The sequence below is a fragment of the Anabas testudineus genome, chromosome 4 (assembly GCF_900324465.2).
Source record: "Anabas testudineus chromosome 4, fAnaTes1.2, whole genome shotgun sequence".
Lineage (NCBI taxonomy): Eukaryota > Metazoa > Chordata > Actinopteri > Anabantiformes > Anabantidae > Anabas > Anabas testudineus.
The window spans coordinates 8,956,774-8,973,252 of NC_046613.1; the positions used below are offsets into that span (position 1 = coordinate 8,956,774).

The window sequence follows — 16,479 nt, forward strand, 5'->3', positions numbered from 1 at the left end:
CATCTAATGAGAGCAGGAGCGAGGCAGAAAGATTCATCTGGTCCTTAAACTGAATAATACACAAAAATGTGGTTATCTATTCTCTATGTTTAAATATATTGTAAAATCAAAGTGATGTTTATAGGTAGAGCCTGGTGGTGGGCTATTTACATCTACTGCTAAATGTCCTCTCACTTGACAGACTCAAATATTAATATAATAAAAGCGTATAAACAAGTAATAAAAACATCTTCAATTACTGATCACACATTTGCACACCATTATTCCTCACACCGTCAGTGCACTGTGTCACAGTCGGCAGGTCGGTTCATGGATAGTTTATTAAACTTATTTAGCTTATTGAGAACAAAGCAGATCTTATGGTCTTCCTATGCAGAATTGTAATTACAACATTTTTCATCATGATAAGGTGAGGAATAAAGTGAAAGAAGCACTCTGTACACAAAGTTACTGTGTTACAAGCCTTGCAAATAAAAAGGAGAAGTAATATCAGCAAAATACTTTAAACCTGAATGTACCTAAAGTATAAAACTTAACTGTACTACTATAGAACACAGTGCTGTTTAAAGGCATGTTTAAAAGAGCTGAAAGTACGTAGTGTTTTATTTCCCAGGGATTTTACAAGTGCAAATAGCAACAATTCACACGCTGCAAACAAGCCAGAGTACATTGCACCTCATAAGCACGTCTCGTGTCTGCATTCTGAGGAGTTTTTCCTGAATGACATGCCATATGACGCCATTTCCTCTCTTTGGCAGCGCGCTGGCCTGCAATCAGCGACTGTTAAATAGTCACAAAATTGAAACAGAAGTTGAAAACGGATGGGAGAGCAGCATCTGGCTTTGTCCCGTGTCTGTTTGGGAGACAGATACAGTGAGTTGGGCTGACAAAGACGCATGGGGGGCTGCTGAGGGACGTCATTTTACAGAAGATGATCGGAAGTGTCACAAAGAGGCTCGATGGTGTGGTGATAAGATCACCGATCTCCATGTGGGAGACTGAGGTTTGAAACCCTGGCTGTGGCCTTACCTGCTTACGCTTACCCTGCCTGCCCTTGCACCTCACCTGTAAGTCGCTTTGGATCATCTGCCAAATGTAAAACACTAATAAAGTTGTTCACTTGACTTGTTGTAATGAATGATCAGAATATATGTCAGACATATTTAGGGATGGAGTCACACCTGCTCTGTGGATAAAACTGCACTAAAGCAGTTTGGAAAAACAAAGAAATACCCTCTGAGCACCCCCCCACCCCTCCAACACACACACACACACACACTCTCTCCCTCACTCTCTCTTTCTCTATGAGTGTCTCTCTCTCCTCTCTACCCCCACCATACCCTCACCTTTTTTGGAAGGCGATATGGGGGACCCAGATGTTACATCTCACTGGCCAATGGTGAGCAGAGAGGGGCTGGATTGGCGTGTTCCCTTGATGCCCCTTCTTTAAAAATGCTCTTGAGCTCCTGTCTCCAGCTCGGCAACTCAACTCACAGGAGAAGCAGCAGCGCCGCCGGGGCTTTGCTTGACCGGCCGCATCACTCACACCTGAGAGGCTGAGCCGGTCACGCTCTGAAAGCTGAGTTTATGTCATTGCCGTAAAAAAAAAAAAAAAAAAAAACAGAAAGAAAAAAACTGAGCGATTCAAATCGTGGCATCATGTTGGAATTATATAAGGTGGCACTCCTGCTGTCCGTCCTGGCTCTGGGCCAAGGTAAGTGAAGACTGATGATTCAACTGTTCTATTACTGTTTAAACAAATAATGCCAGAACCCATTCACTGTAAATTGCTATAAACATAGAGTTTTCAGCGCCTCGCAGACCGCCAATTTAATTTAAATTAGAGTTTGACTTTTTTTTTATTGTCATTTGCTGTAATCGCCTACTGTAAGAACAGAGGGCCACTGTGTGACTGCTCATACATCATGTGAACTAAAACTGACACTACTCTAGTTCTCCAAGCTGACGGCATTTCCCTGGGGATATCAGGCATTGCAGCGTTGGTTGAGGACTCCAGAGAAATATCAGGTAGTGAGGTCATATGATACTGTGAGGGAGTGTGTGACTGTGTTTGTGGGTGTTATTTTATAGACCACCCCGGTACGCTGCTTCCTAATCTCTAATGTGGCCGGGAAGTTTCGCCACCAGGCTGATGATCAAGCATGTGTGCAAGTTCGGAGCAGGAGGTTGTGTACAGTGAAATCTTTGTTGTGTTCTTTCTTCCTGCAGTTTAATTTTAAAAATGACATTAAAAAAAGAGCTGCTGATGCTCAAAGACTGTGGTGTCACAAGCTGCAGGACAGTAGCCTGTCTTTGTAGACTCACAGCAGCCATACAGTGCTCCGCTGACTTTTCTGATCTGACAATAAAGCAGATTCTCAGTTTAAGTCACAGTTTACTGTGGCAGACTCAAAGATGGAGGTACTGTCTCTACCAGAATAGAAGTTCTTCCCACGAAGTTTCACTCTTATCATCCTTTGAAACCTTAACACTCTTCCTGAATGACATCAGACTGAAGCAGCACTTTTTCCAAAGCTGTCACTTCTGACTATTTCACAGCTGCTACCTATTATTTTTTTTTTCAAAGAAAATGAGGCGGCGTACACTTTAATACACTTTAATAGGCTCCATATTTTGTTGGACTTACTGATGAATATGTAAAAAGAAAACATTTTGGTGCAAAGGGCTCAGACTGACGCCCTCTAAAAGCTGTGTGAACCTCATAATGGTTGATAACATTTTACACCGTGTGCCGTGCTCCCTCAGCAGTGCGTCCACATCTTGCAGCACGGTGGTGCATTTTGTCCTCATTTCCCCCTTAAACGCTGTGCCAACGGCCCCTAAAGATATAAACTCAGTCACCTTGGAAACAAGAAGCAATATTCACAAAACGAGTGACCCACTTTCCCACCTGCTGGGCATGTGCTTGGCTAAATGAGAAAATGGAATAAAAAGGGGGATAAGTAGCACAGGTAAAATGACTTTACCGTCTTCTTTTCCCCCGTCAGCTTGGTCAGCATGTCACTCTTTCCTTTTTCCTGTTTGATGGCCCTCTCGACTCCCTCTCACTGCAATCAGTCCACCGCTACAGTATTAGCAGCGCGTCTCCATCTGTCCATTTGTCTTCATCTGTTCGCCTTTTGTTTCCAATCTTCATCTCCCTCAGGTATTTCCTCACAAATACTTTTCCCACCTTGCTCCCTTCTGTCTCTCCTTTGCACCTTTGCTCCTGTCCATCAATTTCTCTCTGTCCTGCCCCGTCAGATGTTCTTGCCTTGCTCTCCATCACTCTCTCCGTACACCAGTTTACGGATTTATGAGCCGTTTTTCCTGTTTGAAGGTGGCAGCTGTTTCTGAATGCCCACTACAATGCAGAGGGCAGTGCAACCTCCTAGCATAGGTTAAACCTGCAGCTCCAGTAACCTGGTCAACCTAACGTTTGGTTTGCTATTAGTTTCCTCTACTCTACTTCTCTTAGTTCAATCATTTTCATGCAAAGCTAGATGTGTATGTGAGCAGACGAAGGGCCATTATGAGCCAGACACAGAGGCTAGTTCTCCAGATGCTGACCACTGTCTACTCCAAACACAAAGCTGTCTGGCAGCCTGACTTTAATGACTGAGGCAGAGATTACAATGGATCAAAGGAAAAGGCGCAAATTCACATTAATGACAACCTTTCCTTTCCTTTTATCCTCTCTGTATATTCATATCTACATGCATACATGTATGTGCCAAGTTGTTATTTTGTGCAGCACTAATCAGCTGCTTTCAATTGGGCTGCTGGCTCCGTACCTGCGCACAGGTGCAGAGGTTCAAGCGAGGACGTCCAAATGTTTTAATGCACAAATTCAACACTAACCAAAAACACAAAACCACGCTTTGCTTTGGTAAATCCCTAAATCATGTGGTTGATTTCCATCCTTAGTTAATGTCAGGGACAAAAAATGCTGATTTCTAATGAGCTGCAGATGTTTTAGAGATCAGACTTGGATTTTTGAAAAGAAGGAATTTTGGAGTAAAGTGAGACATGGATGCGAAGAGAAAGAGCAGACTCTGCTGAAACCGCACACACCTCAGCTAAAAAGCGAGCCAAACACATAAACAGCTTCCATATGACATGGCAAACAGATCATCACATACAAGCCCACACACACAAATACATACACTCGCATTCTTGAATTCGTAAGTGAAACGCCTCAGATTAAGCTAAGTTTATACAGATCTGAGCAACACTGACAAATATAATCTCATTCTTTCAACTTAACTTTGTCCAATAGGTTACATAACACAGGAACGGGGGTTGGTGTTTTCACATGGCTTTCTTGTAGAGATCTGGACGATTATAAACAGGATCCAGACCTTCTATTTGAGCCCCGTCTCCCTGCCAATATACATCTGGCGCAACGCACCGGTTGCAACCATTCTGGGTTCAACTTCATAAAGTCCTCCGTTTCACTCCCTTTTTCTTACTGTGGCAGGTTTTTATTAGATTCTGGCGAAAGCATAACATAACTCCCACTCAGTAAATGAAACAGAGAGAGGCTGTCGGTTGCAAAGGCGCTGGTGATTATTAATAGAAGATTTGCCTCTGTGCAGCCTCGCTGTAAATACAGCGGCATTGTTAAATCTCAGACAACCCTCTAAAATAAGACGTGCAGTTGTCTCAACAGACTCAGTAAGGGAAGGATTATATGGATGAAGTTGTCTATATTCAGGTACTTTCCATATGACTATATGTGGAAATGTATGGTTATCAGGGAACAGATGCAACTATATTGGTGCTGGATAAGGTACTAATGGATGTTATTATCTTGTCCATGGTTTATGAGAGTCACAGTGAAGCTGCGGGGGCCCCTATTCTTTGTATCTTTAGTGTTGCAAATCCAAAACTTAACCCACACAGACCAGGCTAACAGTGTTAGCACTAATTACATATTGTTTATTTACATTAAAATGACTAAGCACACTAGTATATCTCCATTCCTCCCTCCTAAAAGTTATGTTTCTATACAAATAAATTGCATTCACAAGCATATTTTTGCTAGGAAATGTTATTGCAACTGGATTACGTACTATAATAACAAAATGAGGATGTGGTGACAATAAATAAGTCGAAAAGATATTGATACTGTACATATCAATAACATTTAGCAAGAAAACATAATTTGTTCCATCAAAATGTGTTGATTGGAAAGCTGTTCGAATCCTGTTTTGAACTTCAAGTCTGCGTCGTTTCTTGACCTCCCTAATGTTGTGTAACCACAGCCGTGTCACGGCAGGAAACCAACACCAAAATACTTTTAGGTCCTCTAAACGGAAATATTTCCTGTTCAGACACAAAATAATATTTTTCTTGGTGAGAAGACAGACATAGTATCAATGACCCATCATCCAGCCTGCACGCCTCCTTAACTGAACTTATCACTCAACTTATTACACCATCACCTAACTTCTCCAATTACTACCTGTGACCACTAGAGGACTTATTGTAACTTGATTGTGCACGTCAATCCAGTTGTCTCTTCTTAAACCTTACCTAGTCATTTTTGTGTCTAACTGAAACTAAAACAGTTTTGCCATATGATAGAAATATTACTTTAAGACTTTTGTATGAGTTTTAAAAGGCACTGAAAAATGTCCTGCTAATGAGCAGTTAGTGTTTAATTTTGATAACTTGTTGATTCCATTAAAGCACAGAACAAACAAGATCTACTGTACTGTTGGGGCACTTCTGAATCATAAGTTCTAACCTTGCTTCCTTTGCCTTAAAAAATGGCTGTTACATGCTTCTCGATGAGGTACGTTCACTCACATACCAGCCACATTTAGCAGTACCCCTATAAAATGTCACGTCTTTTAAAATTCATAAAGTGTTAACACTCAAAAAGCACAATAAGCTCTGTGAGGCTGCAGCGGGAGCCAGGCCAGTCCATACCTGCCACTACTGAGGTCACTACCTCATGATTCTGCTGCAGCTAATCTGAGTTTCCTCTATTTAACTCTCTAAAACCATTAGTCACCCCATAAAACTCTGAGAATCTTTTGCTGTTTAGGTTTCATTATCAAACATCTTGAAATGATACTCGGGAGCCAGATGGTTCGGTTGTGAATTTCCCTTGTTTTGGTGTGAGCGAAAAGTTACGTAACGAGAGCACAGAAAGTGCTTTATGATTTCTTCCAAAATGGATCGTTTTACTTCAGGGTAGGAAAAGTAACAAGTTTGCCACCGGTTTGGAACCAAATGGTAATTAAGTGAAACAAAAAAATGGAGCCTGGAAGCCATTGCTATGTGCAAAAAAACAGACAATCTAGGTGATAAACTGTTGCAGTTTTACCACCAAATTAAAGTCATATTAACGAAGATATTGCGCCCATTAGGAGGAAATATTTTTGTCAGTTGCTTTTAAAATGTAATCAGCACAGGCATCATATTGTGGAAAATAATTGTGGTAAAACTATTTGATTTCATCAGCTAGAGCTGCAGGCAGTCACATCTGCTCAGCAGATCAGTGTGAAAGCATTTGCTTCTGTTTATACAGCCATTCCAGGATATCAGAAAGACAAAGCTGATATGGAAACCTATCAATTTTCTTTGTAAGCCAGGGGCATGATAAAAAAAAAAAAAAAAACAACAACCATGAAGCTCAGCTGACTGTCTGCTTTACTTATGTAATACACTTTTGCACAGTAGATCTTTGTTCTGTTCGGTCACCAGGCTTCTTTTTGCAAAATCTATCAGAAACGCAAAGGGTTGAAAAAGAAATGTGCTGGCATGACAATAAAGACTTGAAGTGAGCCATAAAAGCAGCAGGGACTAGGATCGATACAGGCCTCTGTGCGCGGGGTCTCTGCTCATAAACTCAGCAGCGTCTCTCAGAAAGTGCTAAGTTCTTGCACATATTATACACACACGTGCACACACAGACCCAGGCTGCATAAGCTGCTCATTGTTTCGGACCATGACATTTATTTTTTCCACGCAGTCCAAGTGAAACAAGACGAAATGTCAAGCAAATAACTGAAAAACATAAAAACTTCAGGAAAATGTATCATTATACTTCAAAAGCACAAGAGAAAACACGTCAATGTGCCTGTTTAATAAGTCAAGCAGCCAATTTTACAATGAACCCAGGTCGTTCTTATTCTAATAAACCAACAAGTGCTCTCATCTTACACTATCACTACACAATATCACTATTGTGTTATTATGTGTAGCAAAATGACTCAGTGATACCAGAGAAGATAAAAGATAAAAAGATAAAACAGCAAAAAAAAAAAAAAGAAAGAAAGGAAGAAAAAGGCTGCATCAATATGTATACGCTGTGTGAGAAGTAATGGAGCAAGTCAAAGCGAACTTTTCTGGCACGGCTGCTGGTTAACATATGACTCTGCATGAACTGATTTATCTCAGCTGGAATTTGATTAACATCCTCAACAGCAGCTGCTTGCTAATGGATCAAGGGAAGGGAGGATGGGAGGATGGGAGGAGGACAAGCGGAGGGGGAGGACAATAAGCTGAAGGATGAAAAGACATATGACAAAAAGCACGGGGGAAATGATGGATGGAGAGGATGTTCCACAGATAAGATGAGGAGTGGGTGTGGTGTATTGTCGCTGAAGCAGCAGGATCAGCACAGAGACAGAAAAGAGGAAGAGAGAATTTTTGGCATTTTTCAAAACCAAAATAGTTCACACTGAACATCCAAAGACCCTCAGACTTACCCAACGATATATACGAACTTTACAAGATGCTTAAAGTCCAGAACAGTCACAATAGCTTGATGTGGGAATCCCAGAAAGTGTACAATTTAGGACACTGTGAAGCAAAGTAACAGGTCAATTAAAGACCCGCACAATTCCTTAAAAACAACAATACAAGAGCATGATTAGAGTTCATGCACTAGCATCACCTTGGTAGTCAACTGAAAACACAGCAATTGATAATATGTGACTAAACTTTCCAAGACTTCCATCGTACCAAAATCATCCCGTCAAAATATTAGCAGATAGATTTAATCATGCAGAGTTAAACAAGATATATTGTGTGATTATTTACAATTTGTTTTACACATGAACTAAAGAGCATTAATTTAACATGCAACTGTCAGGTTTGGCCTCACAAAGACTGAAAGAAATGATGCGGTTGATGTCAATCGTCCTCAATGCTATGGCATGTACACCTCTGGCAGCACACTTGTGAACATTTGACATAATATAAGAACAACAAAACCATAAATAAATTACTGCTGGCATTCTTATGAAAATATATTTTACAAAAATTTTAAATCAATTAAACAGAAAGAAATGTATAAAGAAAGGGCTTGCATTGCATTGTGTTTCAGACTCAGATGTTTCTCTTGTTTGCAGGATCTGTGAGGACCAGGAGCCAGTCTTACAGGAACAAGAGAGTGGCCCACAACACGTTCATGGATGCACAAACAACAGGTACCAAATCCAACAGAGAGATTCTTTTCTGGAGCTCAACATGAAGTCAGTTGTTGTAGTTTGACTGTATAAACACCTGGAGCTATAGGCAGTAATGGTACTGAGTAGCCACAATTAATGATCACATGACTACTGGCCATGACCACCATTCATAGGATGTCATTACTGCAAACACACTGTACACTGTGAATACACAAAAGGAAATATAATCCCCCAAAGCCCTTATAATTGTAGTTGTAAAACAAGAGCCTCAGACAATGAAAATTATAATTAAGTGATCCAAGGTTATTCTTCGAATGTACAGAACAAAGAGCACCGGTGTTTTACTACAGAGAAGTAATGCACTATTATGTGAATGAAAAATACTCTGTCAGTAATTTGCTAATGCATTCTCTCTATATTTGATTACTCATGTTTTCTTCAAGTAAATATTCAAGATTCAGAATGTGGAGCAGACTAAAAAGAAACTACATAATATGCCTCATCTGTCGAGCCAAAGGGGTTTGGAAAGAACCTGACAATGCTGAGTTTCCTGGAGTTCAGAGGTCAATTTTAAATGGCAGTAGTACTACCTTCTTTGGAAGTGAAGCTATCCCTGCTGTTTTTCTTGGTTATGACTTGTATTCCCCTTTTTCTTCTAACCCCCTATTTCTTTGGTTTTCATCCACGTCTCCTTCCCTGTGCCTCCAGGAGTGACAGAGTGGACATCTTGGTTCAACATTGACCACCCTGGGGGGAATGGAGACTATGAGCGCCTGGAAGCGATCCGTTTTTATTACAGGGAGAGAGTTTGTGCACGCCCGACAGCCATGGAAGCTCGCACTACAGACTGGGTGGCGGCATCAGAGACAGGGGAAGTTGTCCATTCCAGTCTGGAGAAAGGCTTCTGGTGCATTAACAAGGAACAACCCTATGGCCGTGTGTGCTCTAACTACCATGTCCGCTTTCAGTGTCCCCCAGGTAGCTCTGATGACAGCTGTCACTTCACAGATATGAACATTTAGTCATTACAAGAATACATATTTCAAATGCTTATAAGCAATGGCAACAGTTAGTTACTCAGTTAGCAGTTACTGTATCTCAGCTGTTTTTCAGTTTACAGTCTGCCATGTTAAATAACTTGCTTGTTCCTGCCAAAAGCAGCAAATAGCACCAGCTTTGCTCAGGATGTCACACGTTCTTTAATTTGTGTGTTCAGTGCAGAGCTTCTGGACTGACTGGAGCGACTGGGGTCCCTGTTCAACCACACTTTGTAATGATGTTGGTGTCCAGGTCCGCCACAGGAAATGTGTCAGCACTCAGCCCATGCCTCTTCTGTTGGTACCAGCATGCCAGGGGCACCATTCAGAGAGGAGGGAGTGCTCCACTGCTCCATGCACAGGTCAGATTTACCAACACCTAAACCAGGACAGTGAAAGGGAATCACATATGAAATCTGAAACAAAGGACAAAGTCTTGAGTCTGAGGAAGCTACTTGGATGAGTGGTGTTGTTCTACCTAACAAAAAGGAAGTCCAGTTACTGTGATCCAATAGAAACTTGTATTTGTCAGATATTAGCATGTGTAAAATTGTTAATTAAAAACTAACATATTTCCTGTCGCGTGTGCTCAGCCAAGTGGAGTCCATGGGGTCAGTGGGGGATGTGTTCAGTGACTTGTGGTGGAGGACGTAGGGTTAGGAGGCGGACATGCGTGAGAACCTCACCGACAGTGGAGTGTGCTGGACGGCCTGTTGAGATGCAGAAGTGTGGGAGGACTTTGTGCCCAGGTATAAAAAGTCATTGTATCTTTCATTATTATGGAGCATTATTAGCCTGTGGTCACGTTTCTTGTTCCCAATAGCCAAATGTCAGCGTGTGTGCACCGAGGGTCGTCCCAGTGAGGACTGCAGCCGCTGTGTGTGTGAAGGCCATGTCGTGCATGGAGAAGTCCAAAGTGTGACTGGTGTTCCTGTAGTGGGAGCCTGGGTGGGACTGGCTAGCCAGCCCAAGGTGATCCCTGTCTACACAGATACCAAAGGACAGTTCAAACTCACAGGTGTGTGCTCGTCCAGCTCAACGTTGATCTTCATCAGGAAGGAGAAGTTTTCCCCTATCACTGTCCCCACCTCCAGTAACACTACGGGGCTGTCCTGGGTACGTGCTGTCCTTAAATCAGCTGGTAAGTACTGATAAGAAAACATCCAGCTTTAAAATATGGTGATCTTATTGTCAGATGTGCTATTATTATAAGAAATGAATCCTGGTTCTCATTACTGTTGTTCCTCAGAGCTAAAAAAAATCTTCCAATCATATTCACATTATTATTATCGTTAACTCGTCTTATTATAAGGCTTTACAGTCTGGAGCACTTAGTTTCTTGGTTGCATGGAAACCAAATGAAAACAGACCTGTGCTGCTTTCGAAACAATAACAATATTTCTCATACGCAGAAAATCCAGATAGAATTAAATTGTGATGTTCAGCTAAAGTTTATGGGGGCCTCAATACTCAGCGGCACCATTTACAGTCAGAGTAAGGTGTTGAGGATTTGCTCCTTTCTGCCTTCCACAGAAAAGCCGTACATTGTCAAACACCCAGAGGACAAAGTGCGTTATGAAGGGGGGCGAGTGCTGTTGTGCTGCAAGGCAACGGGCTCACCAACACCGGACAAATACTACTGGTGAGATGATTACCAGTGTTCATGCATTGTTAATCATAATATTACACCCACATAAAGCTAGAACCTGAGTGATTACTTTTCCACATGGTGAAATTATATATATATATATATATATGAATAAGAACATTTCACTTATTAAATGATAAAAGCAGTATTAATGAATAATGTATTGCTGTTTTTTGGTGATCCGTTTTAAAAGAAATATTTGTCTTTAGCTGCTAACTGCTCCATTATTTCCGTTCACCATAGTTGATCTGCTGATTAACATAATGTAGAACAAATGGATCAGCCTGTTTGATGCTTGACAAGTAGCAAAAGGGTGGGTTTGTGAGTGAGCCAGTGAGAGAGTGTGACACTAATGAAACCACAAGTGAAATTGTTTAATACATTGTTATTTTTCAACTATTTTTCAAGGTACCACAATGGAACGCTGCTTGACAGGAAGGTGTACAAGTATGAAGAGGACCTAGTGTTGCGGGACCTAAAGCTGGAGCAGTCAGGACAGTACTACTGCAAAACCAGCAGCCCCGCAGGCAGCATTAAGTCCTCTCCAGCCTCCCTCACCGTGATTGGTATGTATAATTGAACACTGAAAAAGTTGAAATTAACTTCACAAAAGTTGGTTATTTAGATGCTAAAAACTAATTTCAGAGTCTGAGTCAAAAAGCAATAAATGGCACAGTGAAACTCTAATTCTTCATCATCAACCATAAAATAAAATGATTTAATGTGATGATAGAAAGCAGCACATAGGGATTACAGTTTAGCTCAGTATGGCTGCTGTCCCAGTGCATTTGACAGTGACGTATTTAATCAGAATCCTCGATGGATTCAAGCAAAACCACTGATAAAAAGTAAACAACCGCAATTGAATAGACACATTAAGTGGAATGGCACCATTAAACTAAAGTTATTCATCGGCCATATTCATGAATTAAAATGATTTAAAACTTCAAAGTTTTGCCACAACTGGCACAGACAGAAAGCAAACTTTGCTTTCCACAGAGAACTGGAAAATAAAAATATCAGCAAGCTGGCCGCACATTTTTATTTTGTTTATATTGGTTGAAGCTATGGCTTTCTAAAGAGGGATTCTTCATTGTGCAAGATGGCTCTGGACACTGTAAAACTCTAAAACGTTCAGTGTTGATGTGAAACCCAAGACTGTCAATAAATCCTGTTCCTTTTTTCTCTGAGCGTCAGTATTCATTTCCACATCCGTGTGGGTGAGCTACACATTGCTTATATCCTCCAGGTGCTTGTTAGCTAAGACACAGATTAACAAATAGGGTTTTCATGGAAGAGTGCTAAAGCAATCTATCTCAGCCTGCTCACAAATCCCTCCACTCCAAAAGTCATTATGGCCGGAGATTCTGCATGTGTGCAGGACAACACCTGCTGCTCAGGGTAGCATAACAAACATTTCAACACTTTCAGCATTTTCCTTTCACATTTTACATTATGCAGATGCTTAATTTGGTTCTGCCCCATACTAAGATTGGGTTCAGTGAGATGATTCAAAATGAGACCATTTTTGTCAGAGGAAACTTAAAGCTCTTTTGGTTAAGCTATCAGAAATAAAGTAATAACATTTCATAGGCATCACACTGCTCCATGTGTCTTCAATTGTTACGTACTTTTGAGATAGGCAAGATTAAAAAGGATACTTGAATACACTGCCCATCCAAAAAAAAAGTCACCACCTGGATTTAACTACGCACATAGGTAAGATAAATTGGGTTAACAACTATCCAATGGAATAAGATCATGTGGGATTATGAGTCCGATTTACAATGTTCCAGAGTGATACACATCGCACCGTACAAATCTGTGGGGGCATTCGAGGTTGCTGCATTTGGTCAGGTCTAGGTTCAGCAACATTATGTGCCCAAAGAAAAAGGTCACCTGACTACCTGAATATACTGAATGACCAGATTATTTTGTCCATTCCCTGATGGCAAAGGCATATGCCAAGATGACAATGTTAGGATTCATCAGACTCAAATTGTGAATTCAGGTGTTTTGGATGGGCAGTGTACATTACATCACAACAATAATAGGATTTACATTACTATAAAAACAAAATTGTGGCTTTTTGTAATGTAATTTTCAGGAATAAGGACCGATATGTGTAAAAATACATGATGTACATGTGTGTTTGTTTCAGTGTCGAAAAACAGCAGACAGAAAAATCTTTGTCTAGCAAAAGTAACCTAATGTAAGTAACTGTCTAATTCACAGCCAAGGGAACACCGGCATGCAATTCCACCCCTGAGATGCACCTTATCAGACTGCCAACTGATTGTGTTCAACCTGGGACTAACTCCAAGCACTACAATGCTGGACGCTGCCCTCACAACCAATGCGCTGGCTCCTTAGACTATGATATGCGCTGCAGAGATGGAGGTGGATTCTGCTGTGGTGTTCATAGTATGGAAAGTCGAATCATTGACTGCGGGAGCTACAGCCTTCCAATCCGGGCTGTGACCCAGTGTGGCTGTCAGAGATGTGTGCAGCCAAATGTTCTGGTTCGTGGCAGAGTGGTCACAGCTGACAATAATGAACCTTTGCGTTTTGGACACATTTACATTGGTAAAGAAAGAAAGGGCACCACTGGATACCAAGGAGACTTCACATTACAAATTACTCCAGATACACAGAGATTAGTAGTTAATTTTGTTGACCCTACTGAGAAGTTTCTTGACACTCCTAAGGTGTTTGTCTTTGACAAAAAGGGTGGCTCCATCTACCATGATGTGAAGGTAATGAGGAAGCAGACACCAATAAACATCAACGCAGGAGAGACCAACTCTATCAACCTGGGAGAAATGAAAGGGGAGGACCCTATCGGTCAGTTGGTCATTCCTCCCAATTCATTCCATAAGGACAATGGAGAAATCTATGAGGGGACTGTGAGAGCCAGTGTCACATTTATCGACCCCAGAAATATCACTATGGCGGCTGCAACCCCTGGTGACCTAAACTTTGTAGATGACGAAGGTGACATGCTCCCCTTGAGGACTTATGGCATGTTCTCTGTGGACTTCAGAGATGAGACCAACAAGGAGGTACTTGGAGCTGGAGAAGTTCAAGTCCTTCTTGACACACAGCACGTCAAAATGCAGGAGCACATTCCCAAAATGAAACTGTGGTCTTTGAACCCAGAGACAGGAGTCTGGGAGGAAGAGAGTGACTTCTATACCACGACTTCTAGTGGTCATGGGAGGAGCAAACGAGAAGAGCGAACCTTTCTTATAGGGAACATGGAAATCAGAGAACGTAGACTTTTCAATTTAGATGTGCCTGAAAACAGACGCTGCTATGTCAAAGTTCGTGCCTACATGAGTGATAAGTTCCTTCCTAGTGAACAGCTTGAAGGTGTCGTGATCAGCCTCATAAACTTGGAACCCAAGCCTGGTTATTCATCTAATCCTAGGGCATGGGGTCGCTTTGACAGTGTCATCACTGGTTCTAATGGAGCTTGTTTACCAGCATTTTGTGATGCCCAGAGGCCCGATGCTTACACAGCTTATGTCACTGCAATGATGGGTGGGGAAGAACTTGAGGCAGCTCCCTCCTCCCCTAAGATGAATCCTAACATCATAGGAGTGTCTCAGCCATATCTAGATAAAATGGACTATCAGCGCTCAGACCACGAAGATCCAGCTCTAAAGAAAACAGCCTTCAGAATTAACCTGGCAAAGCCTAACCAAAACAATCTTGATGAGACCAATGGGCCAATATATCCATATCAGAATTTATTAAGTTGTGAAAATGCCCCAGTTGATGCTAATCATTTCAGATTCTTCAGAGTGGAAAAGGACAAATATGAATACAATGTTGTTCCCTTCGAAGAGAATGATTTGACAACCTGGACAGGAGACTACCTCTCTTGGTGGCCTAATCCCCAAGAATTCAGAGCATGCTTCATTAAGGTCAAGATCCAAGGACAGAAGGAAGTTATGGTCAGATCAAGAAATCTGGGTGGTACACACCAAGAGACTAAAGGCAAACTTTATGGCATTAGAGACATTCGCAGCACCCGGGACATGCGAGAAGCCAACACCTCAGCAGCCTGTGTGGAGTTCAAATGCAGTGGCATGTTGTTTGATCAAGCTCAGGTGGACAGATCCCTCATATCAATCCTTCCACAGGGTAGCTGTCGGAGGATCAGCACCAACAACCTTCTGCAAGAATATCTCATCAAACATCCACCAGTTGTTCAAAACAACGAGTCCCATGCATTTAACATGTTAGCCCCCGTTGATCCTTTGGGACACAACTATGGCATCTACACAGTCACAGACCAGAATCCCAGGGTGGCCAAAGAGATCGCCATTGGGCGCTGCTTTGATGGCACCTCAGATGGTTTCTCCAGGGAGATGAAGTCAGACTCTGGTGTGGCATTAACTTTCAGCTGTCCAGAAAGGAAAATTAATAGAGAAAGCCTCTTCCAGCGTCTGCAGACCAACCCGGGTCAAACACTGTCTCAAATGGCGAGGGACATGAGGGAGTTGCAGGGAATGCAGGTGCAGAGGTCATCCACTCGGGTAGTGGCCTATCCTTCAGAGCAGCAGGGCAGGACCCAGAGTCGCAGAGTTAGTACTACAACCAGGAGAAGAGTGTCCACACGCACACAGCAACGCTAGTAGACATGGCAAGAGGTAAGTTTAGATAAGAGATTTCATATTGGATTACATTCAAAGTGATAGCAGAATGATTTATATGTCTTTTCTTAATTCTAGGTTCAGTCAAGACTAATATGATGGCATCATCAGAAGAAAGAAAAGTTGTTTTTTAGTGATGAGTATGAACTTCTTGAATATGAAAATCACAAAGCTGAGGCATACAGCATTTCAGCAAAATAATCAAGTGGAACTGAAGATATTCATTAGTTTTTTACCTACTTGAAGTGTTTGGTATGTTCTTTTTATGTAACACAGTGACTGACATTTATTTAATTGGCTTTGGTCTAATTTTATGAATAAATAGACGAAATTGATGGCTGAGAATAGAACTGTTATAGATTTTTGGCATTCCACTTTCCTCCTGGGGGATGTTTTTGCTCACGTCTGTCAATACTTAGTGTAAAAACAAACCTCCAAAAACTGAAATACTGTGCCAGCTCCTAAGAAACACTACTTAATTTGACATTGCTTTCCAATGAACTCAACTCATCTTTTCTGAGGAAAACATGACTGCTTTGTTGTCTACTGTAAACATGGGCCTATTTTCTAAGAACTGGGAACACTTAAAAGAGACAGCATGGTGTTGCTTGCCACCCAGGGAACAGAGGATGCTTTCAGTCATGCTTCTTAATGTTTTTCACTAGCATGTCATATTGCCAACTGTGATTCAGCCACACATCCAT

General features: G+C 41.6%; 1 protein-coding gene across 1 annotated transcript; it reads left to right on the forward strand.

Annotated features, from left to right (window-relative positions):
• The first annotated feature begins 1,490 nt into the window (after positions 1-1,490).
• Positions 1,491-16,110, forward strand: cilp2 (cartilage intermediate layer protein 2). Its single transcript, XM_026346384.1, has 10 exons — positions 1,491-1,714; positions 8,370-8,447; positions 9,138-9,407; positions 9,646-9,828; positions 10,060-10,215; positions 10,290-10,607; positions 11,000-11,108; positions 11,523-11,680; positions 13,350-15,772; positions 15,854-16,110. Exons 1-9 carry the CDS (start codon positions 1,660-1,662, stop codon positions 15,755-15,757), a joined length of 3,735 nt encoding a protein of 1,244 aa, XP_026202169.1. The 5' UTR covers positions 1,491-1,659; the 3' UTR covers positions 15,758-15,772; positions 15,854-16,110.
• Positions 16,111-16,479: the final 369 nt, after the last annotated feature.

What these genes read in the sequence shown, in the direction of transcription:
- cilp2 (XM_026346384.1), top strand. Translation starts at nt 1,660, where the DNA reads ATGTTGGAATTATATAAGGTGGCACTCCTGCTGTCCGTCCTGGCTCTG. An exon ending in CCGCTTTCAGTGTCCCCCAG is followed by an intron (nt 9,408 to 9,645) that starts GTAGCTCTGATG and finishes TTGTGTGTTCAG; the next exon opens with TGCAGAGCTTCTGGACTGAC. An exon ending in ACACCGGACAAATACTACTG is followed by an intron (nt 11,109 to 11,522) that starts GTGAGATGATTA and finishes CTATTTTTCAAG; the next exon opens with GTACCACAATGGAACGCTGC.